The sequence below is a fragment of the Myiozetetes cayanensis genome, unplaced genomic scaffold (assembly GCF_022539395.1).
Source record: "Myiozetetes cayanensis isolate MyiCay16 unplaced genomic scaffold, myiCay2020 scf1, whole genome shotgun sequence".
Lineage (NCBI taxonomy): Eukaryota > Metazoa > Chordata > Aves > Passeriformes > Tyrannidae > Myiozetetes > Myiozetetes cayanensis.
The window spans coordinates 16,539,465-16,566,979 of record NW_026086604.1 but is presented as its reverse complement, the minus strand read 5'-3'; the positions used below and the strand labels follow the sequence as shown (position 1 = coordinate 16,566,979).

Here is a 27,515-nt window from a genome sequence, read left to right as displayed (position 1 = left end):
TTTGATCATAATGGTGATTTGTTTTTCATATATCAATACTGTTTGAGGTTTGCTTGACATTCTCAGTGGTCCTTCATTCATAACCAGTACGTATTCACGTGTGAGCTCGAGACAGCACTCAAGCCCATTGCAGTCTCCTATCAGTAGTAAATCAATGGTTCTCCATAATTTTGGCTATAAACGGGGAACCTTTAGCTCTGTACTGTATGCTACAAACATACAGTAGAGAAGATAATGCAGAGAGAAGCTGTGTGATCTTTGGTTTTGTATTTATTTACTACCAATCTGTGAAGACACGATTAATAGAATAATTCCACAATCATGAATCATTGCTTAGTTTGGCTTTGTAGATAAGAGGAAGAGGATGTATTTTAACAGATCGCTGTAAGTTGCCCATTGAAATAGTGCCTAGTCCCTAGCAAAGAATTTGAACACAGTTCTAGGAATTTAATGTAGCTCATTTTGAATCTCTAAAATGCTCAATTCCTGTGAAACCAAGTATGTGCCTGATATTTATCTAAAAAATGTCCTTTATATATACTCAGGCCTTTCTAAACAAGATGTTTTATACTTACATACTGCTTGAAGATGAATATGTGATTCGAGGTTGGGGAAGTAGAATACCATGAGACAAATGAAATTGTTTGTGCTTTGCTTTGGTTTTCACTCGGGTTCTTTGAGACAGAGGTTGGAGTTCAACCATGATTAAATTTTGTTAGGTAGATGTGTTGTACAGGTGGTTAGGAAAAGTAACTGAAAATAACTGTGTTTTCCACTGTTGAAGCTGTTGTCTTTATTTTTTCTTTCTTTACTTTCTTGCTGTGACTGAAGCTTTAAAGTGTATTTGGAACTCTATGGAGCAGGAAAACCTCTCTTTTAACTTTAGGGTCTTGATCAGTGGACTTAGATGATCCAAATATGGATTCGGGATGCTATGATCTTAAAAGAGAAACTTATATATGGTTATGCATCGTATATTTTACAGCTTATTTACTTGAGACAAAGGTGATATGTGCTCCTTTGTGGTCACTGTTGCTAATTATCTATAGAAAATGGCACATTTCCTGCTTCCTTAATGTATAAAAGAAACTATGTGGAGTGACAGGGAGTCAAGAACTGCAGGTCTGGCAAAGGAGCATGATGTAGTAAGTTAGCACATCAGATGGCAACTGGTGATGCACAGCCTCTTACTAGGAGTTTCTTGAGCTGCATAGAACTTCACAAAGTAAACATTTGTCGTATTATCAGTGGCACATGGAATATGAATTTGTACCATGAGTGGAAATGTTTGAAAAAAAGGTGAACAAACACCTGTGTAACTTCATTTTAGGAGCAGGTTTTGGAGCACACAAGTTAGTCTCTGTGCATAGAATTAGTGTGATCTGCAAACAAGCACCAGTCGTGATAGTAAAGAACTATTAAAATAACAATTAGCTTTCACAGAAAACGCATCTGACATATTGTCAGAATTGGACAGAATAAACTAAGTTTTCTTTACCTTGCACAGAAGCATCATGGCATTAAATCTCAAACCCTGTGAAAATGAAGCAGTGACTTTCAACTAGTGATAACTGAGCTTTGTGGAGATCTCTGAGTGCTGTCACAGCAACTCTCATTTCAGTCAGTAATTGTCTTCCCTGGGTATCAATACCAAAAAGAGAAAGGAATGGCACATTCTTGAAACTAGATTTGTCTTTATAGAAATTGAAAACAAGTGAAAAGAGTATTTTTTTTAAAAGATTTTTTTATTAGGTCATTATGCCTGTTGATTAAGTTCTCTGTATTGTTAAATTGTTAAGTATTGGTGTTTTCTGTATTAAAAATTCCACTACTTAAGTAGTGGCACTTTTAGAGTTTTCATTACATTTCCACATGAGAGATACTTTTTTGAAGGAATTCTTCTTAACATTGTATGTATGTGAGGCCATTTTCTTGCAAAAGGATGCATCTGGGAACATGTTATATATGAAAAGGGAAAGTTCTTAAGGAATTTAAAAACTTCCACCCTTCTGTTTTTAATGTCTCTAGTCATTAGAGTCCACTTCAGATGAAAAAATTGTTTCCTTCCTATGACTTAGAAACTTGATTCATATTTTGTTTGTATGGAAATCGTTTTATCTTCATCATAATCTATGTGCAATTAAGTGTTGTTGAGGTGGGTTTGTTCTGCTCTGTGCTGTCTTTGCTTTCTTTTAGCTATTCCTAATTTAGAGTTGTAATCAAAGAGACAGATCAGTTTAATCTGGGGTTTGTATATGAATTTATGGAGTTACAGCAGACAAAGGTGAGATGCTGGGATTTTTTGCTGTAGTTGAGGCCCCACTGACATGACTTGTCAGAGTTATCGTCAGCATCTGCAGCGTCCAGCTGAGCCGACTGTGCCTCTGCCTGCCCCTGCCATGTGAGAGTGGACACAGATGAGCTGTGGTAGGAGATCTGGTGGCTGTAACAGAGCAACAATATACAAATGAGCTCTGGAAATATAATGGCTGTGGGCTCCCCGAGAGACTACCTTGACAACTGTATGTCAAGGTGACATTTTGGAGTTGTCAAGGGATGTCTCTCCAGCAACAGTGGTAATGTCATGCATTTCATTGAGTGCTTTTAGGTGTTGAGGACTTGAAAACTATGATCTGACTCATCAAGGAAGGTATAAGTATTTATAGGAGTATTACTTCATATCTGGTTGCACAGGCCAAATGAACTGATGCCTTTAGAGACTCAAAAATAAAACCCAGGTTGTGTCTCTTGGCTTGCAGTAGACTGCTTGCTTGCTTTTAGGAAACAGCAAACATTGTAGCAAGTGCATCTGCTCCTTTGAACTTGTATGGTTTTGATTTATATGTGCAAAGATTGCCAATTGAGGAAAACCCAAGTCTAAACCCAATGTATCAAGTGCTCAGCATCCGCCTATATATGTGACAGGAGAAGTCGTAATTAAAACTAGACATTTCTTTACCGTACTTTTTTTTTTTTCCTAAAATCCCTAGTTGCTCCTGCCCAGCCTTGTATTATATGTCTCTGAGACTTAAGTTATTGTCTGACTCTTTGGGATAGCTTTCTTAGTAAAAAATTCATTGTTTGACAACATTGTTAAAAGCCCTGTGTAAGTTTTACTGTAGTTTTTAGTGTTTTCTTTCTTCTACCTTTTACATAAAATTCAGTATTTCTAAAACCAAGAAGTCTTTCAATAGATTCACATTAATGAGAACCTTTTTTCCCACTTCATTTTTCAGTCATCAGCTGATGGTCTAATCGCTGTCCTACAGGTGCTTTTTTATTGCTGTAAATGCCGTACTTGTGCGATGAATGGTAAATGTGCATTCTGTTAATACATAATTCAGACTATTCCATTTGGAATCACACTGGAATGAAGGCACTGATAATTTCCAAGTAAATGAGTGTGTGGAAATCAGACAGCTTATTTATTTTTAGGCATTTAGCTTGTCAGCTTTTGTGAATGTTTGTGTTCTCTCACATTCTTGCTGTCTAACGTTGAATTTCCAGGGACCATCATGTGTCTAGAACCATTTAACTTTGCCTGTGCCTATGAAATGTAACACTGTGGTGGTTTTGGTTGAATTTCAAAATACAAAATGTAGCACAATAACGGTCTTATGAGCGATCCGGGATCACTTCAGGTAGATGGAGCAACATTCAGTGCTTAATTTTTAACTGTCATTTACATTAGTTGTGTTTTGAAGTACAAGAAAAACTGACAGTGTTTAGGTCTATCATTATATTTGTTTTTCCAGCTGTTATAAAGTTTTTAAAAAGTATTGGCAATAGTTATCCTGGTACCTTCTTATTAGTAAAGCCACTATATAGTAATGAAAACTATTTTCCTTATGTTTCCTCAAAATCTGTTCTTGTATACAGATCATGTATATAAATGTATGTGTATATAAAATCACATTCTTAGCAATTTCCTTGTCCAGAGGATAAATAAAGCCTAGGCTAGATAGTGCTGACTTCATGAATGTGCCCGTTCTCTTGGAGATCTGACACATAGTAAATGTACTCTTGGAACAAAAATGCTAATGCTAAACTAAACCATGTTTTCTATCTTGCCTAGATAAACAGTGATATTTTCTATACCTTTGGGCATTTCTCTGGTATAGAAAGCGTTCAATTCCATGTCTACCCTTCTTGGAGCTCTACAAGTGTCTAGGTTCTTTTTAGAGTGGAAGTTATAATAGTTTTTCTAATACTTCAAGTGAAAATTTATTTACATGTAACAGAAATGCAATTTTAGTGTCATTTGTAAATGTGTGAAACTACTTGGAAGAAATCTCTTGTAGCCTCTTTTACCTAATCATGGATAAATTTTATTTGTGGGATAACTGAGTACAGGGTTTTTTACTGCACGTGTTGCTTCCATGAGAGACTGCAAACTTTGAGGGTAGATTGATTGTATTAGAGCATGAGCACAGTTTGTGTAATAGGGTTTCAGAGGTCTGGTACACCCATCTGTTCTCTAGTAGTTTTTTTAATATTAGTAGAATCACATCTGTAGGTATGTTGCTCTCTAGACCCATTCTTCCTATGCATATCTTCCAGAAATCACATTAAAATTCTGTTACTATCTGTAAATATCAATTTTTTTCTTCCCTTTGCCCACAGATATGCGTGATAAAATGAGGAAATGGAGGGAAGAAAACTACCGAAACAGTGAACAGATAGTGGATGTTGGAGAAGAGTTAATTAATGAATATGCATCTAAACTTGGAGATGACAGTGAGTAAACAAACATTATTTTAAAAATTTCCATTCTCTTATTTTTTTTTTTTGTCTCTGTTTTATTTAACAGTCTTTGCTTTGTCTTTCTGTATGTGATGTTGATAAAATATATATTACTTTCTTAGTCTATTAGGCTACCATAATTCCAAGAGTTTATTTTTTTCTCAAATATGGGCTGCAGTGAAAACAGGTGTTAAAAATTACCTGATAGAACTGTTAGCTTGCTGTATTTGTAGTTGGACCATTATGTGATAACTTTTTTGTTAGTTAAGCCATTGTTTGTCTGATTTTCTGTTCTTCAGCACTGTGGCAAAAACTGAAAAGTGGCTGTTCTGCAGGTCTGATCGAGGAGCAAGTCCTAATGGGAATCTGTTTAGAAGATAGCAGTTATAGTGTGGGAAAAATAGAGAATTAGAGCTTTTTTGCCTTTCAGGATGTCAGAAGGTACTTTAGTACTAAAAGCACTAAATTGCTTAGATATATTTTTAATTAATTCCAGCAGTTTCTTAATTTTTCCCTGTTTCAGCAGTGATCCATGGGAGTAGAAGGGGAAAAATGTACAGACAGAATTCATTAACCCTATTTATGTCATAGGTGTTTCCTATTATCTTTAAAAAAAAAAGTCAATTATCTTCATTTATTGTCTCTTTTTTTGTCCAGTTTGGATAATTTATGAACAGGTGATGATTGCTGCCCTGGACTGCAGTCGAGATGATCTGGCATTGGTAAGTTTTCACGTTGACTTTTCCTTCACGCTGTAAGTTTTTGTCCTGGATATGTCTTCCAGATAGTTTTTTGGGCAGTTACAGGACATTCTGAACTCCACAGCTTGGGCTGGTGGAAAGAGTATCTATCAAGAAATACACTGCTGGGAAGAAACCGCCACCACCTACCTTCTCTAATGTGTAACTTTTGTTTAGACAGATCACATCTCTTCCAATAGCCATGAAAATATTTACAGCTACTCTGGTATGGGCTAAACGTCAAGAATAATATTGAGGTTGCCATATTGTACAGAGAGTGTTTGTTTATTGAAAACCTCTCAAATTATACTGGTTTTTTGAATGTTTTGAGGTAAAATGTCCACTCATACATATCATATTATATGTTATGTTGGCTGCCATCAAAGAAAGTCATTGACATGTTGGAGCAGGTCTTCAAGATGAATAAGGAGCTGGACTGCATAATGTATAAGGAAAAGCTGAATAAAGAATAAAGAATAAGTTTGTTAAGTCTTGAGAAAGCTAAGAAGGGATTTTGTTGCTATCTTTGAATATGTACTAATGGGGAGGCATAAAAAAGGTGGACACATGTTTCCATAGATGTGCAAAAAAAGTGTGAGACATAAGCAGCAAACAAAGGAAATTCCAATTAGATGTTAGGAAAAACTTAGTGAACACTTTATGACAAAGGGCACTTAGAAGGTGTGGAATCTCTTTTGGAAATGCATAAAAATATATTGGGATATGGCCCTGGAAACTGGCTCTGTTTTGAGTAGCATTTGGAGCAGGGAACTTTTGCAAAGGGCCCTTGCAATCCAATTTATAAAGTGATTGTTGATAAAAATATTATTAATGGATATTTGATTTTTGTCAATTTGTATGCAAATTTATTTGCATGATACAAATAACAATTCAGATAAAATCAGTTTATTTTTAACTGTAACACATGTTCGTTAGTTAAAAAATAAAACACTGAACCAAAAAAAAAACCAAGTAAGCTTAGCTAATCCTTTAAAGGCATCAACAGGAAAAAGGAAAAGTGTGTTTTGCAGGAAAATTTTAATAATCTTTTTACTCCTCCTTCACACAACAGTCAGAAGAAACCAGAGGTTTGTCTTGTGCCCTGAAAGCCATCAAGCTTGAGCTTATTCTAAGTAAAAAGACATTTTCAGGGCTTCAGATCTTTCATGGGGATTACTCCTCCAGTACCTTGTTCTCAGTCAAATGGCAAAATACCTCTTAAAGTCTTTGAGCTTCTTGTCATGTCATTTGGGTCAGGCTAGAGGATGCAGTTGGGAGAAGGGCATTTTGAAAGTAGGCAGAACAAGTTTATCTTGCATCCCATATGTATATGGTAAAATGGAGTATGCTGGAAAATATAGCACAAGACTTTGAACTTGTGAACCCACTGAATTTCCCTCTCTTTTGTTCCTCAGAAGAAAATACTGCTGTAGTATAGCTGTCTGTTCAAACAAAAACAAATAGACTTACTGATTAAATAAATACATTTCTGTGTCCTGATTTATATGTAAAAGGGTTTTGGTCTTTATTTTCAGGGTCCTTTAAGGAAGACTTTCACAAAGTTGTTGAAGGAGCCAGTGTTGAAAGATCAGTTGTGAAACACTCTTTGTTTTTACTAACCCTGGCAGGGATTTTAAATTTCAGTTTCTGTGCCCTTTAAGGAATAATGCTTGAGATGAGGGAATGCAGTGTTTCATATGCAGCTCAGAAAGGAGGTTAAAAGCTTAGAGGGAAACCTTAGGCTTGTTTTTTACTTTTTAATTTGACTGATTTATAATGAAGAAGTAGTTAATTCAAACAAGTCAACATCATATGTGACATTTTACTGCAACTGTAGCTCCAAAGTAGACAAACAGCTTTGGAACTACTGTTTTTTTCAGCAGTGAGCTCTTGACAACTGTGATGCATTGTGCTTAGAGGAATAGGTCTCATCTACTCTAAAGGAGAAGGCTGAGGTAGTTTTCAGAGTGGTTTATCTGACTTTTGTTTTTTCTTTCTTTTTTTCTTTGTGCAGGTCCTTTCTGTCCTGCACTAAATGACTCTGTAATGCATGTCCCTCTGCAATCAGCCAGTTGTTTCATACATGTTTTAGTGCAATCACCTTGGCAGCACTTGTACTACCAGTGTTTTACCTGCTGAAGTTCAGGTCTATATTTCTTTGCTTTTGTCAGACCTTTAAAATTAAAACCCGTGACTGAAAAGTCAGAATGCAAATTAAGTGCAAATTCAAGTTTCACGTACAAATGACATTTGCCATTGTAACTGCTGAGTTTCTGAGAGAATCTCGAAAGTAGATTATTGATATGGTGCAGAACCAGTCCTCAATAGCATAAATGATTATAGGGATTGCAAGTCAAGTTTAAAAAGAGGATATTCAGTGCTGCTGAGTCCAGAACATTTTGAAAATATAACTGGTGTAGTTAATTCATGCTCTTTTTGTTTTGTCTGGTAGTGTAATCTACAGGAGTTTATTTTGGCCTTCTGGCTGCTGTGTTTGGTTGGGTAATGATTGTGTACTCAGATCTAATGTGAACAGTTCTTGTATGAGTCTTGTATGACTCCTGCACTTGTGCACTAGTTCTTTCGTATTGTCAATGAGACTTTTTTTAAATGTAAATGCCCATCTACAGATTTTGGAGTTCAGTATTATTGTAAATGTTACAATTTTTCTTATTCAAACATTTTATTGGAGAAAAGTAGTAGGTGTTTTTATACTAAAAATCAGGATCCTTCAGGATTCCCTGATCACTGGACCACAGGTGGATTTATTGTCCACAAAAGTTCTTTTAAAGCCTGTAAGGTTGTTTGGATTTTAAAAGCTGGAGTGAAACCACTTTTCTGGAGTTTCGTGTAAATTTTCCTGTCTCTTAAGAATGTTCACTGATTAATTCGGACATCATATAACATGCTGCTAATTACATGTAATTTTTTGTGACTAGAGCAGCAGCAGTTCACCTAGAACTCACTCAAAGTGCCAGTAAACCATTTCTGTACTAAACCTGAGCCTTTCTATGTGAAATTGCTTTGTTAAGATCTTGGTCCACTGCAAACTAAGTTGATTGTGATGAAAATAGTCTGTGCTTACTTGAGGCTAAGCATTGCTACTTTGGTTACTGTTTCCTTTCTCTCATCTTCTCTGTTTGTTAGCATCTGGAAGAGATGTGAATATTCCTCTTGGATGTACTGTAGCAACATGTTTACAAAAACAAACTGTTACTTCTGTACTTTTTCCTTTGACCATGGGATGTGATGAGATGGAAGAGATTATGTAGATAGGCTTCTGCTAGAACCTTAGCTCTGAAGTTTCAAAGCTGAGTTGTATAAATAAGTGTCTAGAAGAGGAGGATTCAGTGTGAAGGTTTTCATGTGGTTCAAACCACTGGTCTCTTTGAGAGCCTGTGGACTATTCTGCCTCCCACCATAATGAGTCGGCTACAAACTTTGCAATGCTATCTAACCACGTTCATGATATGGTTACAAGTTAGTTTGCTCTGGGGAAGTTATGACTCAGTCCCTCTACCAAACATCCTTTTTTCACTGATCCAGAGAAATCTGCCTGTGATGAATTCTTTTTATCCATCCCAGGTGTCTCATTGATTTCACGAGTTAAAAACTATGCCTCTTCTGCCAGCAGGCTGTATCCAAGCCAGTGACAAACATTTTCTTTGGATTTCAAAATTTTATTTTAAAAATAAACACAGAGCATTGTATTAGCATAGTTTGTTCCATTGTGAGATATCCCTTTATTAAAGAAATATCACATAAGCTCTTACTGTCTTTATTTTGTTTTTTTACTGTCTTGTGTTATTATGCAGCAACTGAGAAGACTTAAAGTTTTAATAGTATCAGCTCTGTTTCAGTGGGTGAGCCTAATTTTCTAGGCAAATAACTATTTCCAAGGTGGCCTCATAATCTAATGACCTGTATGGAAGATATTTCTTAAAACTGTCTTCTAACAGAGTTTCTGTTTCTGACCTTCTCTATCAATGCGTTGCTTATTCCAAAATTGGTATTTACTTTTACTCAAAACTGCCATTCCAGGTAGTTGAATTATCGACCAAGGCCTTTTTTTTTCTTTCCTTTTTTTTCTTTTGTTGTCTTCTTCTAGCTTCTGTGTAGATTATTGTATTCACAATAGTATTTTTGGTTCTTTGTATAGTTTTGTCTTCAGGAACTAAGGCGGCAATTTCCTGGGAGCCACAGAGTTAAACGATTAACTGGAATGCGATTTGAAGCTATGGAAAGGTAAAACCTGAGTTTTTAGAAATGTACTTTCTGTCTGGAAAAGTGTTTGTTCTTTCTTAAAAAAGCATTCAGGCAAAACATGAAGTCATGGCAAAGTCATGGCAAAACAATGCTGGACGGTTTCTTTATAGGAAATAACAGTGGTGCCATGATCGTATTATAATTTTTAGACATCTGTGTTACATTTTTGCAGGTACTATGCAGTGTTTCATTTTTGCAATCTTCCCATCAGATTTCCTAGGTCAGAAAGATATCTTCCTTGATAGCATAAGTCCTTATACAGTAAAACACTGCACACTTTTTTGGCAAATGCTGTGAGCAATATGTTTCATCTCACAGAGCGAGAGCAGCATATGAAAATCAGTGCCATCATTTTTTTACCTTAATTGTTCTCCTGTTCTCCGAGTTACTGCAGGATGCAGCTCTTTACCCTTGTTTTCTGAGTGTGGGTAAATGACCTTAATAAGGATTAAGTCTATAGAGTTTGTTACAGAAACAACTCAAAAAACACATGGAATTGAATTGCAGAACCTAAATATCAGACTGACCTTTTTGAAATATCCTATAGAATGGTTATAACATACAAAGTTTAAAAGGACTTATTAAAATAGTGAACACATTAAAACTATGCATCTTTCCAAGATGAATGACCTCAAGGCTTGAGGATGATGGTGGACAACCTTTGTTGTCCACCTTTCTCCTTCGTTACATCATTGATGTCAACATTCTGTTCTGAAGCCCTTGTCTTGGGTGTTGAGAGGGCCTTCCAGCTTTCAGTGCCTTTGAATACTGGAAGGTCTGTTCTGTGCCCATTTTGCATACAGAGTTGGTGAGGTTTGGAGCCTTTGGGCCATCTTGATACAAAGGAGTTGGAAGTACACCCTAAATGCTTTTTTAAAAGATATTTATATAGCAAATGTTCTTCCATTACATTCTTGCAAAATTAACTTTGAAAATGGTATTTAATGTGAGCCACCAATAATTATCCACTGCATGGATCAAAAAGAAGGAATAACTGGATTCCATCCACAGGTTTGTCATCTGTTTCACACTCGCTGTATATCAAATGAATATTCTTGAAGAATTAGGCTTAACTCTCTTGTCTGCATGTTATGTAGGATAGGAAGACAGTGAAAAAATGGCAGCAGATATTCCTCCCTCCTGAAACCTATTCCAAAGTACAAGAGATCATAATTCAGTTCAGCCTTATGTGACTGCATTGAAGATGTTATTGCATGGGAACTTATCTTTTTAGGAAATGACTGCTGCACAGACATTATGTGTGGTTCCAGTAGTGAAGTGCTATTGAGCCACAGTTTTCTGAAAGTGCTCATCAAATTACTTGACAAAAGTAATCCTTCAGGATAGATCCTTGAGATTTGAGTATCAGAGAGCAGAGGCATTAGCAAAACTGAGGTTTCATCTTCACAGATTTTCTCTAGAAGTCCAAGACAGAGGCTTCAGCTTTGGGTTGTCTTGAACAGGAACCCATCTGCAGGTGCTCTAAACCATGCCCTGGAGAAACCTTGTCTGTCTCCACTGACTACAAAAGAAGTCTAGGAAAACTCTGGTCATATTTTCAATTGAAGAAGTGAACTTGTTAGATTTTAAGTGACGTGTAGGATCTGCGAAGGATCCTGCTTTCCCCAACAGGAAGAGGAAACAGTGAAGAACATCCCCATAGTCTGAGACATCCTTGTGGACACTTGCTAATCAAAATAATAATATCCTGGAACTTCACCATGTAGAGCTGGGATTATGGGCATCATGTTCAGTCTTCCAAATTGCATTTGATAAGGTAGCAACTAACAGAGAACATGAATACAGCCGTTTACAGCACATCTGCTCAAGTCTGTAGCAGTCACATTCTACTCTTCTTCTTTTGCACTTTGTTTCACATTTCCTCTCATACCTTACAGTAACTGGACTGGACAGCTGAGCTGTGCTTATGTCAGCAGTGCGTAGGGAACAGTGAGAGTACGTAATGAGTGTCCAAGGTGAGAAGGAGTGTGTATCATCAAAAATCAGTCAGCAGTACCACTGAAAAACTTCTTGTCAAACTATATGTGAAGACACAAAGTATGCTCTGGTTCTGTGGTGATAGTACAACAGCTGTGTAGTCAAATGTGTTTTGAATTGAATTATTTCATTTGTCAAGTTTGGGTCATGTACACCTCTGACTGAACACACAGATCTGTTTCCCAGAAGGTTTGAAGTGCTCATAGCACCTGAAGTAACCTGTTTTGAGCATACTTCAAATAGCAGAATTAATTAATTTAAAAAAATATTAAAAGTAGTGGTGGAAAACATTTTTTTTCAAGACTTATATTCTGGGGTGGATTCTTCTGTATATCTTTTCAGTTTGATGTATACAGCTGTTTTACTTTTTGAAGTCACAACAGAAGAAACTTACATGCATTTTCAAATTAACAGTGAAGTGAAATGTCATTATTTTGGATGGCCTTTCAAATTTTGGAGTTTCTGTTTCTTGGGAGATATGAAAGGGAGAGTAGTGATGTGATGGTGGGATCTGTTGGGTATAGAAAAAGAAAGGACAGGAGAGTAAGAAATTGGATGTAAAATACCTAAGTTGCTGCTGAAACAGTATTCCATGAAATAATTACCATGTGGTTTTTTTAACTTGGTGACATAAAATACTGCTGTTGATATTTAGCACTAGCTCAAAAGATTTTTTTTATAAATATAGTTTGCTTAGTATATGTATATTATATTTCAGTATAAGAAGTGCAAGTGGGTTATTAACTATTGCAAGGACAGTCAAAAAGTCAGGAATTCTGTCTTAGCAGAAATAAATGCAAATAATTTCTTTGAACAGGTATGATGATGCTATCCAGTTATATGATAGAATTTTACAAGAAGATTCAACTAATACAGTAAGTTTAAAAGATAATTCTAAACTGAAATGATTTGTTGTTTGAAATTTTAACTATTTTCTATGTTTCACTATGGAAAAATGTGTGTCTATATTACTGTATTTGTTTCCTTTAGTTTCCTAGTGTAATAACTATGTTACCTTCCTTTCATGATGAGAAGATGTGATGTAATACCTGCTTAAACACTGATTTTAAAGACAAGGTTATAACTAGTAATCTTTCCAGCAGTCTTAGTAGCGTTTAGATTGGGCCTTTCAGCTGTTTCATGTTCCTGAACATTCTGTATTTAAAAGACCAGTATAGTCTGCCATGTGTCTTTTGTATTCTTAATACTTTATCTTACTTAAAGATTAGCTATGAATACACTCAGGTAATGCTTGAATAGCACCTATTTTGATTTATTGTCTGGGACACTTTACTAACTCTTGAATCAAAATGCATAAAGCATGCCAGTTGTATAAAACAAAATCTGAGACAGACTGTACTGTTCTTTTAAGCATTTTTTGAATACTGGTGGTGGAAGCCACAGTGAGCTATTAGATGCCAAAATAAAAGTCTAGGGAAACTTGTAGCAATATATTTTCATACTTTTTTTCACACAAGGATAAAACTAGAAATATGCAGAAACTATGGAGTTTCAAAATTTTAGGTGATGTGTTGAAAAGTCAGCTAATTAATATTAATGATTGAGGGTATATATTTGTGTTACTTGGTTTTGAGGAACTGTGTATTGGGTAAACTTCTGCGTAAATGTAATACTTGGGCTATTGCAGATGTTTTGGCAGTCTCAGACAGACTTTCCTGGGTGTGCGTTGAACCTCTCCCTTTCTTTGGTCAGCTTATTTGGTGGGCTATTCAGGAAGGGAAAATACACAGAAACACAGATAACTGAGATTAACTAGGGTATGCCAGAGCTGGATGTAGATCAAGTGCCATCACTTAAAGTAAGTAAATCATTTAAAAACCCCACAAAACAAATTAAAAAACAAGCAGCAATAATAAAAACCACCCCCAAACCACTGGAAAGTTATTTTCAAGGCAACGCATCTAAAACGTAAGTCCCAAGTCCAGCACTTGGACAACAGGTAAGTTTAAGTCTGTCTGTTAGCAGTGATAGAACTGAGAGGTTTTGTGCAAGAGTAAAAAGAACTATTTCAGTTCTTCATTCTTATTTTTCACTCCCCTTGGAGCAGTAGAAGTTTGAGCTCAAGAAGTTTTGAGCACAAGATATGTGTCTGTCCACAGTAAATGGTGCATTTTATGAGTGTATGGCCCAAAGAGTTTCGGAGACGCTAAGTGGTAAGAGCCATGGTAAACCGATATGGAACCATTTACAATGAAGTCACAGGAACAGTTCACCAAGGTGCACCTAATGACCTTTTGCTGACGCCAGTGGAAGATGGAGCACCATATTACAGTGACCTCTCTGGACCACAGATCTTTGAAGCGTGCACTTCTGGCAGTTTTACTCTTCAGCTGTCCAACACAGCTGATGTCATCCAAGTGGTTTGTTGGATGGTCTTGTAAAACAAAATGATATATTAAAATAAGTAAAATGCAAGATTATTCATAAAGATCCATAAAGTTGTAATATTTAGAAGCATAAGTTGTAAATATTAGAACAGTTGCATGGTTGTATTTCTTAAGATCTGAGAATAGGATTGGAGAGTGTTAAACGCAAAGTGCAAGTTCCTTGCTATACAGCTGAAGAATAGGTTGGGTAAGCTTTACATGTGGAAGAGTGAAAGGTAAGTAGAAAGTTTTGATAAATTGTCATGTGCAGATTTCTGTGTGTCCTTTACCTGTTAATTATTTCCGTGCAGACATGTGGCTGCAGTAGGAAGATAAATATTTCAAGATTTTAAAAAAACAACTGTTGCTGAGTTTGCCTTGGCACTCCCCTTACCTTACAGACATTTCTTCTGGTCTGCTGACACACGGAGTTGCTCATATACATTAGACATTTTGGCAAGTCCTTGAAATGGAACATAGACATTTGTTCACACAAATCATGTACAAATCATACCTTATGCTGACTCATCAGATAGAAGCACGGAAAAAACTTTTCCAAAAAATTATTTCTTTTAGACACATAGCAGACTTTTCCAGTATGAAAAGTGAACTTTGAACTTAAATTGTGTAAATGGACATTTACACTTTTGGATAAGGTTTTGTTGCTTGCCAAAGGCTGAAATTAAGATAACAGTAATTATTTAATTTAATTTCTTCTGATAGAATTCAAAGTAGTCTTTGTTTATAAAATATCATCTCTCAATGTTTAATCTCACTCTGAGCTTACTTGCTGAAAAAAGATGACTCATTTGACAATGGAGCAATGTTAATGTCACTTCAGAGATTTTGTTTCATTTTTCAAAGCATGTAGGCGTTGAGTAATAGTCAGTCTGTCCTAAAGAGGTTAACATTAATGAATGAAATGTGACTCTTCTGAAGTGAACAACTTGCATACATTTCAGTAGCCTAAGAGTTGGAACCTTTTCCATTTTTGTCCATTTTGTTGAAATGAAGGCATATTAGAGCTCAGACTGGTTGATGACTCTCTTATGAAGGCTACATAATATTTTTTATTGCAGGGCCTTTTTCATTAATTTAAATTTCATGTAGTATCCAATTGAAAATCTTTATACTGATACTGTATAGTGACTAAGCTGTTTGTAGAGCTTCAGATACAATGCTTATTCTGTTTCTGAACATATTGAACAAAAAAAGAGGGTTTTTGTTTTTTAGTAGTGTTGGTATAAGGACTTTCTTGTTTGTTTTTGCTGTTAATGTATTTCACTGAGAAATCCTTATTCTGCTCTGCGTTAGAGAAAAGACTTAGTTAGGCAGCAGTCAGGCCCTTCTTGAGGTAGCCTGTCCAGGAGTGCAAAGAAGATTCGTGATGAGAAAGGAAATTGAGTTCATGTGTCAAGACAGGCTGGTGTCTGTCCCACTCCACTGTCATCCTGGTGCATCTGTAGTTTCTCCTGATTATTCAGCTCAACCATCAAGATGATTGCAGAGGATTTGGTCAACACCAGGGGAAAGGGGGATAAGACAAACACAGTTCTGCCTTAATTCTAATCCACAGAAAATCTGATGTCTTTATTAGGATAATTCCTCTGCTATTTTTCTTGCCACTTCTTCAACTAAGCTTTTAATACAAGAGGACACTCTGTATGCTTGCTTATCTTAGGGCATGTGGATAATCTCATTAACTTCATGGGTTTAATAATAAAATTGTGTGAACAAAGAATTAAAAATTAAAGTTTTCATAATAAGACGGTGTTCTGAGTGAGGGTGGTGTCTTACAGTGTTTATAAAATAATTCACTAACAGCTCTGTTGTTTATGGGAGTGGACAGGAACAAGCGTATGCATATGGTCACATGAGGTTACACTTTCCCATACTATTGAGATCCTTTTTGTAGACAAGCTGTAGAAAGATGGCTTTCAGAAGAGGCACAGGAGGTGATAGAAGACCTATGGGGATACAGAATAGTGGAAAGATTCAGAGCAAAATCTTAGTCCTCAGTATCATGTAGTCAGCAATTATTTTTCATGAACATCGGAGTTAATTTCTTTCCATGATTGTACATTACGACCATTCACTGTATAGGTAACTTTTTTCCCCACAGCTCCTTGTCTCTAGTAAATAAGATGAGAATAATGAGCACTAGGTTTGATCATTGAATATCTATTTATTGTCTGAACTGTGATAATTCCTTAAAATTGCTGGAGTAACTGGCCATTCATTTTGAACAGAGACATCCTGTGAAGATCTTGCAGTTTTGTACATTGACCTGCGGGATGCTCTAAGTTGCAAAAAGGAAAATTGCTCACCAAATGAAATATCTGCTAATAAAGGGTGTTTTCTGAGGTGATGTGTATGTTTCAGTAAATATATTGGCAGCACTGCCAGGAAAGAAACAACTAGTCCTAAACTTAAATGTGTATGGTGGTAGTTTTAAAGGGAGTCAAAGAGCTGGGCACTGTGTCTGATACAGGATAGAGCTGGTGAGAGATGTGAAGAAGTGCAGCTGCCCCTTCAGTTAGTTCCTAGTGAGAACTGATGGTTAAGCCAGGAATGCACTGTGTGGTTCCTAAAGAAATGTGGTTTGCTTTTGACAGAGGATTATTTACGTTTGCAGGGTTTTTTTTTTTCTTCTTCGATGATGATCAGTGAAGTGAGAGAGCAGAGTGCATTCCACCATTTTTCCTGTGTTTTGAGTCTCTTTTAAATGCTGATGGAGATTTTGTCCCTTGAAATTAGGTATTTGAGAACCTAAGAACAGTTTGTACTTGAGTCGTGGCAAAAATCCGTTTTACTTGTCCTGTGTCTGACAGTGACCAATAGCAGATACCAGGAGAAGAGTAAAAGAACAAGGCGATCACAGTCTGCTGTGGTCTGTTCTACCAGATTCTATTCGTGTTGCAGCTTTCCTGTGCCAGAAATGATAACTCTGTTTTTAATAGCTCTTAATGAAATTTCTGCATAGATTTATTTTTAAACTTGTGAAAGTTTGCTCTACCTGTCTCTACAACATCATTCAGAAATTAAATTTTGTAATTTTTTAATTAACGCCTCTAAATTCATATGTTACTGTTGACAGTTGTTTTCTGCTCACTTTATTAATGCTTATGACTTTAGATATCTTTTGCTCTTTTCTTCCCTGTAAGCATAAGAAGTCCTAATGTCCAGCATTTCTTGTTGCCATTCTTGTGCCTTGAAATCCTGTTGCTGTTCTGAGTCATTTCTGGTTTTTTTCTGTATATTTCAGTGAGAAATGAGAGGACAGAACGGCAGTCAGTATTAAAAAATACAAGAATATTAAGCAGTTACAAGTAACAAAATGGTGCCACGGATGTGTCATCTTCTGTATTCTTTTCTGATAATTCCAGTATCACAGTATTTTCTTTTTGAAGTTTTGGGGCAGGGTTTTTGGATGTTTTTAAGACCTCTTCTGAACACTGAACTGATATAGAACTGTTTGTTGTAACTCCAGCATCTCCCTCCTAATTTGTCCCTGGCTTTTCTGTGTATGTTATATTAGTATATGTAAGCCTTTATCAGTAGTAAATTTCAGGCGCTGTTTTATCATGCTGACATTCATTATTTTGAATGCTATTCTTTGCTATTGGCTTTTGTTCTTTATACTTAAATAACTCCTTATCATCATTTACTTTTACATCACTATTACTTCCCTTGTTAGTTATGAGGATGCTGAAAAGTAGTTTTTAGTACAAATGATTTTTGGGTTCTCGGTGCAGAGAACTCTTTTCTCTGTTTTGTACCTTTTGACTAATTCATTTATCCCCATGAAGACCTTCCCCTGTTAGACTGTGGCATCTTGGTTTCCTTCAGAGCTTTCAGCTTCAGAGTGAGACATTATGTGGAAATTATTTTTTAAGTCAAAGTTGACTTTTAAATGGATCTTTATTCATGCAGACTCTCAGTGTCCCCTTGAAGAACTCCAGTAGATTAGGGAAGCCTTACTTTCCTTTGTGTAAAGTTCTTGCTTTTCGTTAGCATATAAGAGTTTTCATGTTTTGCAATTCCAGGCTTTAGTTTTTTAGCTTTTACAGCTTCTACCACTTTGCTGTATGCTGATGTTGGACTTTACAGGCTGTTTATTGGATGCGCCCAAGAATTCTGTAAAATGTTATGTTTTGCTTTGACATTATCCCTAAAGAAGCAGCTTCAGCTCAGCAGCTGTGCCTGCATAGGTTTGCAAGATGTACCCTGATTTAACTGTCTTCCATGACTAACTTTGAAACACTGAAGTCTGGTAAGAGTACATTTGTTACTGTGGTTGTATTCAGATTATGTGGTATTTTTTGACGTCTGTATCTTTGTTGTAGCTGTTTACACTTCTGTTTTGATTTGCGTATTGCAATTTGAAGGAAAATATTTCAATGTATCAAACTCTTGGATCGAATGCACATTTTCTAAAATGTGAAAAACCTGATAAATTTCTTTTTAAGATGAAAAATATGATTTGTTTAATGCTCTAATAGTTACACAGATAGGAAATTGTTTCTTTCTTAGACCTATCAATACCTGGAGATTCTCCTACTGATACTTTCTTTGCAACCATGAAATTTAGAACAGTCTTAGACTTTCTCTTGGTACATTTTACTGATAAAATACAGAAGTTGATGAATGTTCAAGTCCTCACTTCATTCTGAATCTACTTAATGATAATTAAAAGGAATCATGACAAATACAGGATTAGTTCTTGTGCCAGATTGGGGATTATTAGTCTTTAAAACAAATAGCTTAGAAAGGTTCACTGTTTAATAATTATGTACATACTAAAGTTCCTAAGTCCATATGATACTGATTACAGTTTAAGTATTTCTTTAAGATGCATATATCTTTCAATTAAGAATTCTGCAATTACAGAATCAACTAATAACCATTTTAGTGGTTTTTTTAAACTCTGGAAAATTGATAGAAGGAGATTCATGTCATAGGATCTGCACAGTCAAAAACTGCAGATCTTGTTATAGCACAGAAAGTTTTGCCTTTTCCTTTTCCCTTAAGGTAGAAAGAGAAAGGAGATTGAGTTTATTTTTGTATGAGGCTTGCTCTTAAAAATCTTACTGTTGTGAAGAACTGAAATGAACCTCTTGAATGTTATTTTTTTATCTTTATCAGTGTACTTGTTGTGACAATTTTAGGCTTTTTTGATTTCAAAATAATCTCACATCCCTTTAATTAAAAATAAATTTCTCATTGATGTTATTGGTGGACTTGAAATTAATGATTGAACAGATTTGTACTCTGCATTTTGCAGTTTTTTAGTATCTTGCAACAGGTACCCTAGAAGTGAATTTGTATTTTGTAATGTGAGGGTTTTGGTAAAAAGGACCTTAAATATAATAAAACATGAAATTGCGTGTTTTTCTTATATCAACTGTCAGTAAGGCAGATAATAAATTGCATATATGAAATAAATACTAGGTAAAGCTTCTGTAGAATTGGTAGGAGTCTGACTTTTCTTATCAAATAACTGTTTTTGTCAGGTAAAGTGGTTATTAGTGTTGCCAGTGGTTTTGCTCAGTAAAACTTTTTTTTTTTTTTCATTTGTATGGAAATAAAGAAAAACTGATGCTGCGTGTGTAAATCCTCATTGGTTATGCTGCTGTCCTCAGGATGCTCTGCAAGCACACTGTGTGTGAGCCCCAGGTCACAGAGCAGCACTTAAGTTGATACCCCCAGGGAGCTCAGGGGCAGCATAAATCAGAACAAAAATCAGAAGTTTGCAGCACACAAAACAGCACATGTTTTGCTTGTAATGCAGGCCTTGTTGTATATATTTGACTACTGGAGTAATTGAATTTTGGGTTTTATTTTAAGAAAACCTGCTAGACTTTATGATTCAAAGAAAAACTAGGAAGTCAGATGAAAGAGTAGTTTGTGAATACAAATAAAAGCAACAGTAATTTGTTTTAATGTCTTTGTTTTTTCACCTGTCATATCACTCCTGTCATCACAGATCTGAATACTTCAGATTTATTGAATACCTATGTGTATGTATCTTGGCTTTATGGTTTTATTTATGTGATGGAAAAAATGTTAGAAATGGCTTTAAAATAACCTCTACATCCTCACTGACTTGTTTCCAGTGTGTTTAAAGATACTTTCAAAAATTCTATGCTACTATACAACATTTTGTTCATCCTCTGTATGTCAGCACTGTTGTGAGTGGTTGAGCCTCTCTTTTGTAAATTCAGAGTTCTCTGTAAATAAATCATCCCTGCATTTTTTAGGGTGACGAGAGTGCAGATTTAAAGCCCCGATGCTGCTTTACTCTTGGTGAAAAGGAAGGTGGAAACAAAAGTGTAATTTGGAAGAAAGTTTTCTGGGATTTGGTGCAGCAGGGAAATTTTGTCAAATGTATATGTAATTCATTTAACTCCTAAGTGCTTCCACCAGAACATGTTAATTATGTCTAATGCTTCTGTCCTGATTATTTGATTGCAATAGATGATGTGCTTGCTATAGGTAAATGTCAGTTTATAGTTATGACTAGAAATAGTTGTAACTTTTCATAAATTAATGTCTTGAGGCTCCAGCACTTTATGTTGCTTGGGAGTGCTGTGGTTAAGAAAAAAAGCAGCCGTGGAGAAAAATCTGTTTCCAGGCTCTTTTGGAGGACTGACTTAGATGTGATTGAAGGAGTTGCCTCAGTAACAAAGCAGAGGGTGACTTATGGAGACTGGTCCTGTTTGCCATTGCAAATTAAGTTGTCATATGCATTGATTGATTTTATATATTTAATAGATTTCAGCTCTCGGGAATTTACTTTTGATCAGTCTCTTGATTTCTTTTTCTTTTTTGAAAATAACAACTGAATTGTTAATCCAAGAGCTATATTTTAAAGTCGATAGCCTGTTACCTGCAAAATCCCCATCTCCGTAGGCTGTAGCTGCATGATCCGCTCCTGTGGCTGTGCAGGCTGTTTATCCCCACTTCCCCTTCTCTCCTGTTTCGGGCTCAGTGGGTGGGTCACTGGGCTGTGGATAATTCTAGCTTTGGGTAGTAAGTTAACACTGCCCTGGTGTTCCCACCGTAGCAGGGGGTTGACCTACTTTATGAAAAACTATGAGAACTCTTCATAAAATGTGATAGAGCACAATGGTTTTGGTCGGGGTTTTTTTTGTTGTTACTTTGTGGGTTTGTTTAGTAATAGCAGTATGATAAGTATGTGGAATTATTCTTTTTGTATTTAAAGAAAATCATAGAATCATGGAATCATAGAATCAACCAGGTTGGAAAAGACCTGTGAGATCAAAATAAGTTTAACTATGCAGTTATCTTTATTTAAATAAAGAAAAAGCAAAAATAAAATAAGCAGTATATGTGATTGTTACAGCAATGTAACTGTGCATTGTTACTGTGTCAGCAGTTAACATTTCCATTTATGGCTTTTAGCCAAGTGTCTACCAGTAAAAGTAGAATGATGTATGTGACTTCACAGGTTGCAGTGTGACAGAGAAGCAGTGGAGATAAAAAATGATGGTGGGTAAACTCACCACACTGCCTATGTCTTGATTTGTCCCCTGGTTCTTCTAATGAATCTTCTCCCTGCGTGTGCCTTACGTTTAAGCAGAAGAAGGAAATACTTCTTTCTCTCTTGAGTTGTTTTCACTGAATTTTTATCGAAGAGATGTTCATGGGGGAAGTAAAGGGGATGAACTCAAAGGAAAGAAAAAACCTAGAGTTAGTGTTAAAAGCATTTCTATCTGGGCTATTTTGGTGCGTGAACTAGTTTGCTACTCTCCTGTTTTGGAAGCAGTTGACTTGTTCAAATGATGATCAAAGGATAAGAAATTATTTAGGAGTGTAGTTATGTTTAAAATACTGTAGAAAATAAAAACTCTTTTGGGGTATATGTGGCTGTGAACTTAAGGTACATCATGAAGAAATTGATTTCAGAGCTATCTGAAATTCAAATATTAAAATAATTTAGAATTTTGCTAAAGAGTTGCCTGGTCCCATTTTGTCAAGGCTTCTGTAAGGTGATACCCAACTGTATAAACTCTTTATTGGGATATGAAGTAGGATGAGAGCTATGAAGGGAATAAGCAGTGGGCCTTAGTTACCAGAAAAGTGTGCTTTATATTTTTTTGTCATTAATGTTATCTCATGTCTGACTTCAGTGGTTGCGATCACCCGGGAGAACAGGGTTATGGTTTGAGGCAGGACGGTGTTCATTCTTTGAGGCTTGTTGTGCTGGAATTTGATTTTACTTTCATTCTGTGGGATTCCTGATCAGATGACTTTCAGGCTGGCTGAGGTGTGGTGCTGTTTGCTCCGAACTGGGAAGATGTCTTTTGTTTTGAATCACACCTCAAGTGTATCTTTATTCTCAGTTGGTTAAAGCATGGTGCTAATAACAACAGGGTTGTGGATTTGATCCCCTTATGGACCATTTACTTAAGAGCTGGACTTGATGATCCTTGTGGGTCCCCTCCTACTCAGAATAATCTATAAGATTCACAACCTAGAGGCCTGAAAACTGTAACCAGCATCCTTCAGAAGCTGGAATATTGGATTGAAGTACAGAGTAATCAACTATAAGAATTCTGTATATCTTTTCTTCTGATGGTCTGTAACAGCATTTATGGACTTCAAAACTTAAATATATTATAATTCTTATAACTTGTATTTCAATTTTAAAAATTTAAAAATATGTTCCACCCACATATCAAAGCACTGCTCAGGTTTTGCCATTGAAATGGCTATTTTGTATTCCCTTTACATTGCAGAGTCTGCTTTCTGCTTCAAGAACGATGAAAGACTTGTTTAGGAAATTGGTGTGTATTTAACATTAATTAAAGATGGCATTCAGCACTCCAACAAGAATATTTTTAAATGGATGAAAGCCATACTTATGCTATGGAAACCTAGATGCATCTGTGGGATTCTCTAAGACTCAGTGGCCATTTCTCCTCTTAGGCATGGATCTTGTGAATGACAAGGTGGGGGTCTCTGGAATGGCTGAAGATTAGCATCCCCTGCTGTTTTGTAATTATCAGAATCTGGACAGTCATTTATTTGAATGAAATAATGCATACAGTTTGCGCCTCCAAAGAAAAGCGTACATAATGTGATTGTAAGGAGAGGTTTTCAATATCTCAGTGGGATGTCATAGGGTATGTTTATAAACTCCAACCTAGCAGTTTCTCTGCAGTGAAATTCCAGTGGTATTGAGATAATAATTTGCACAGTCAAATTGCTTTCCTTACAAAAACCCAGGGAATTATGAGGCCTAATCCTTTATTAATGTCAACCCATAGGCAGCAAGAAAGCGTAAGATTGCCATTCGAAAAGCCCAGGGGAAAAATCTCGAGGCCATCCGAGAGCTGAATGAGTATCTGGAACAGTGAGTGTCTTACAAGAAAATACGGATTGTGTTTTGCTATTCTGATAAATCTTTTTAATTAAAATGGAATTTGCATTTAATTTACGCTTTTGCTTCCATGCTGATCATTTACAGAAGCCCTTGCACATTCTTTCTTTTTTTCCTTTTTTCCTCTCTTGTCTTCTTTATACAGATTTGTTGGAGACCAAGAAGCTTGGCATGAACTTGCAGAGCTTTACATCAATGAACATGAGTAAGTTGTTTGCTGAGTCCACATAACAACTGTTAATTTAAAATCCACTCTGTGTAAGTCAAAAACCTCAGTGATTTTTTTTTGAAGGACTACTGTTACAAAGTATATTATCTCATTTCCAAAATAACAGACATCAACAGGAAATAATTACCAACCTTATTTGACTACCAAAAGCTTTAAGAAAGCATTTGATTTTAAAACAGAAACAGTTTACTTAATTACATGTGTGTTTGAGTAATTTTTAAAAATCTGATATTTTAAAAGAAGTGGTTTGAGTGTAGCAGGGAACAGCACTTATTTCCCATAATTTTTTATTCAAGTGATGTATTTTACTTTTTAGAGATGTTAAATTCTTTACTTCTAAAATCAGTAGATCACAACAACTGAAATTCTGATTTTCTTTTAGCCTACCTCTCCAAGAACTTTTAGTAACCTTTAAAAAAAAAAGGACAAAGGAAAACATGGATCCAGAGTTAGAGGCATCTGGTCACCTGGGTACAAAACCCAATGCAATCAAGAATGCTGAATGTTGTAGTAACTTGCTTATTGGATATTTAATGTTTTTGTTAGCTTTTTTTATTGCTGTAGTGACAGGAGGAAATCCCAGTGTGAGAGGATTAGCTCAAAGCCTTAGCGCAAGTTTTCTAATATCACAGCATTAATTCTAACCTCCACCCAAAGGCGTATCTTTTTTTTTTTCCCCTCTCTTTCTTTAGTTCTTCAGCCCAGCCTGAATTATATCACATTGTTTCCTTCCTTCCTTTCCAGAGGGTAGTAAAAGAATCAAATTGTCAGGGAAGAAATAGCTGTTCTCACTGTGATGAAAAAATTGTTCCCCTGTCACCTTTCCTTCCACCTCATTCTCAAAGAAAATAATTACTAAATTCTTTTAAATGATGATTTAGACCTAAGGAATAATCTAGAATTTTGATATCCGGATTTCCATTTGTTTGAGGAAATTTACCAACCACTTTTCCAAGAAAATAGCTATTAAAAAAAAAAAATTGGCTAGAAAGACATTTAAGCTTGTCAAGTCTGTCAGTACGAAAGTGAATGATAGAGTGGTGCAAACATACGTATTCCATTATTGGGTTTGGGGTTTTTTGCTATAATCTTTATTACAAAATTGTGCAATAAAACCTGAGAAAGAAATTGCTTTTGCTTGTATTAGTCTTGGTCTGTAATTCCAATTAAAAATAATATATAAAACTCTCTTCAGTTCATTGAAAGAATTTACTCTGCTCACTGTATTTCTGTGAGCATCATTATCATTATTTTGATGATTAAATGGGGAAAAAATTGGGCTCTTGGCTAAAAAGCAACTAATTAATTTTTAAAAAGAAGACAATTCATCAGTTTATTTGTTTTATCAGGCTCACAAATTTAGTCTGGTTTGTGAAATCACCATTCTCTTACTGTTGTTCATAAGCACACACAGATATACAGGATTTATACAGTCTGTAGTTCTGCACTGTTCTGCAATGAGAACTGTGGCTTCTGCTTTTGGAGAATGTCATTTTATCTCCAAATTAAAATAGATGCACAAGTATGATATCATGCACAGGAGAAAACCACAGTATATTTATTTTAAATTACAAGATTTTACAGATTATATGGTTTAATACTGGCTTATAATTTCTAAATTGCTTTTACTGTGATATTAAATATCTACCCACACTGCCATTATAAACATTGCATCTCTGAATTTTGGAATCCTATCATGTAAACTGTGCAATAGTGCTGTCACATATCTGTAGACAATGCAAATTCTGCAGAAAATCCTATTAGTTGAAAGATTATGAAGCTAAGATTCTTCTAAATAAACCTACATTTTGAGCTTGACTTCTTAATTCTTTCTGAAAAAATTCTTTCTGAAAGCTTTCACCAAAAAAACCCAAGGGCTAGTCTTTTCAAATCATACGTTTTTGCCCATTTGGTCTGATGCTGTTTGCATACATAGATTTTAACTGTTCTTAGTATGTTTTTTTTTGATCTCACTTCTGTGGTTGACTGGTAAAGTTAACTGTCATTGTAAATGCTCTGGCCTGTAGCTTAGTTTGTGGATCCTCAGAATTTTCTTGTAGGGAAAAAATGAATTAATTTGTAGTCTCAGTTCAGTGCCTCATAGTACCTAGTTCCTGTTTCTGTTCATCACTCTTGTTGAAAAGATGTGGCACTTATTAATAAGAGATTAGGATATTAAATTCTTTCCATGAGCTGTTCCATATATACTCAGACTATTAGATTTTGTGTATTTTTTCCCTGTCTGTAATGTAAAAAGCGTAATTTGGTTCCAAACATAATTTGAAAATGAAACATTTTTATTAATTGTGAATCACATGATTTTATAGGGGGGAAAGTAAGACTTTTATTGTGCTGTAAAAAAAGTGAAGCAAAGAGCCGCATATTCTTGTTTCATTTTGTCACTGTTTTTTATATTCCTCAGCTATGCAAAGGCAGCCTTCTGCTTAGAGGAGCTTATGATGACTAATCCACACAACCACTTATATTGTCAGCAATATGCTGAAGTAGGTATTTTCAGAGAAATCAATTATGTTTGACTACATTTTCTGTTTTTATGTTACAGAAGTGGTGAAAATGGTTTCTTTAATTTTTCCCTAAGAGATTTCAAAGAGTACACAGAGAATGTTGACATCTCATAGAACTGAAAATGTTAAGAAAACTGTGTTTTCTTACTCACTGTGACGAAGCTAAGAGTTAGGGCAGGAATTACTGTAGATAAAAACTCATTTTAAATTAACTTTTCTTGTTGAAGTGTTTATGCACTTTTCAAATTAAGTGCATGAGAAGTTAAAGTTCCACAACAATGCTGCTTAGAAGGTTATGATATATTGCCTGTTACTGTGGAGTCAGATCTTGGAATCCACGTATGAAATTTTGCCTGAAGGAGCACTGGCAGAAGAGAGGTAAAAACTAGAGGTAAACTTAGAAGTTTTAGCTCAAGGTTTTAGCCATTTGCAGTCTTTTTTTCTTTTCCAGATTATATTTTCCTAAAATGTACTGTTAAGTCCTTAGGATGGGTTTAATTTGTTAATGTGGATTAAATTGGGTTAACATTAAAACTTGAAAGTATAAATAGCTTTTGGGTAGAAGGACTGTGAACGTGTCTTCTAGTATTTATCCCTCTTTTTGTTGATCTAATAACTGGCAAAATGAATAGAAAATCAGTGGAGTAATCCTCTAAACTTTGTGTGCTGTTTTGCAGTTGAGTGCATAATGAAAGGCACTGTGGTGTTTTGTGTACTCGTGTCCTGCATGTTGAGGGAACACAGAGTCAATGTGGATTTCTGGCAGTCAGAATTTAGCTTTAAAGTTTGTACTGCTTTTCATAAGAGACTATCTCAAGGTTTTAAGTCTTTATAGGTGCAAAGTAATCACTTTTGATTCTTGTACCAAAAAATTAATCAAATTGATGCTGGCTTTTTTTTCTCCTGTAGTGAAGTATTTTAAAATTCGTATAGTGAGAAAATCTTGGATTTCTCCCAAGCCAGTATTTGGCCTTTGGTAGGACTCCCTGATTTGAAATATCACGTGAAACAAACCTGAAGTGAATTTTCATAATATCTTCGCTTCAGAGCAAATGCCTGAGGTATGAACGACATGCAAGTTTCAAGAGCTTATCATTTTTACAGGTTAAATACACTCAAGGGGGTCTTGAAAACCTTGAGCTATCAAGAAAGTATTTTGCACAAGCACTGAAGCTTAACAACAGAAATATGAGAGCTCTGTTTGGACTTTACATGGTAAGC

At 35.6% G+C, this 27,515-nt stretch overlaps 1 protein-coding gene across 1 annotated transcript in view; it reads left to right on the top strand.

Annotated features, from left to right (window-relative positions):
- Positions 1–27,515, top strand: part of EMC2 (ER membrane protein complex subunit 2) — a 36,794-nt gene that overhangs the window by 770 nt on the left and 8,509 nt on the right. Inside the window, exons 2-9 of the mRNA XM_050305866.1 lie at positions 4,624–4,737; positions 5,401–5,465; positions 9,643–9,728; positions 12,565–12,622; positions 23,428–23,513; positions 23,686–23,745; positions 26,192–26,273; positions 27,399–27,509. Of these exons, the coding sequence (XP_050161823.1) occupies positions 4,624–4,737; positions 5,401–5,465; positions 9,643–9,728; positions 12,565–12,622; positions 23,428–23,513; positions 23,686–23,745; positions 26,192–26,273; positions 27,399–27,509 (662 nt within the window). The remainder of the gene's footprint in view (positions 1–4,623; positions 4,738–5,400; positions 5,466–9,642; positions 9,729–12,564; positions 12,623–23,427; positions 23,514–23,685; positions 23,746–26,191; positions 26,274–27,398; positions 27,510–27,515) is intronic.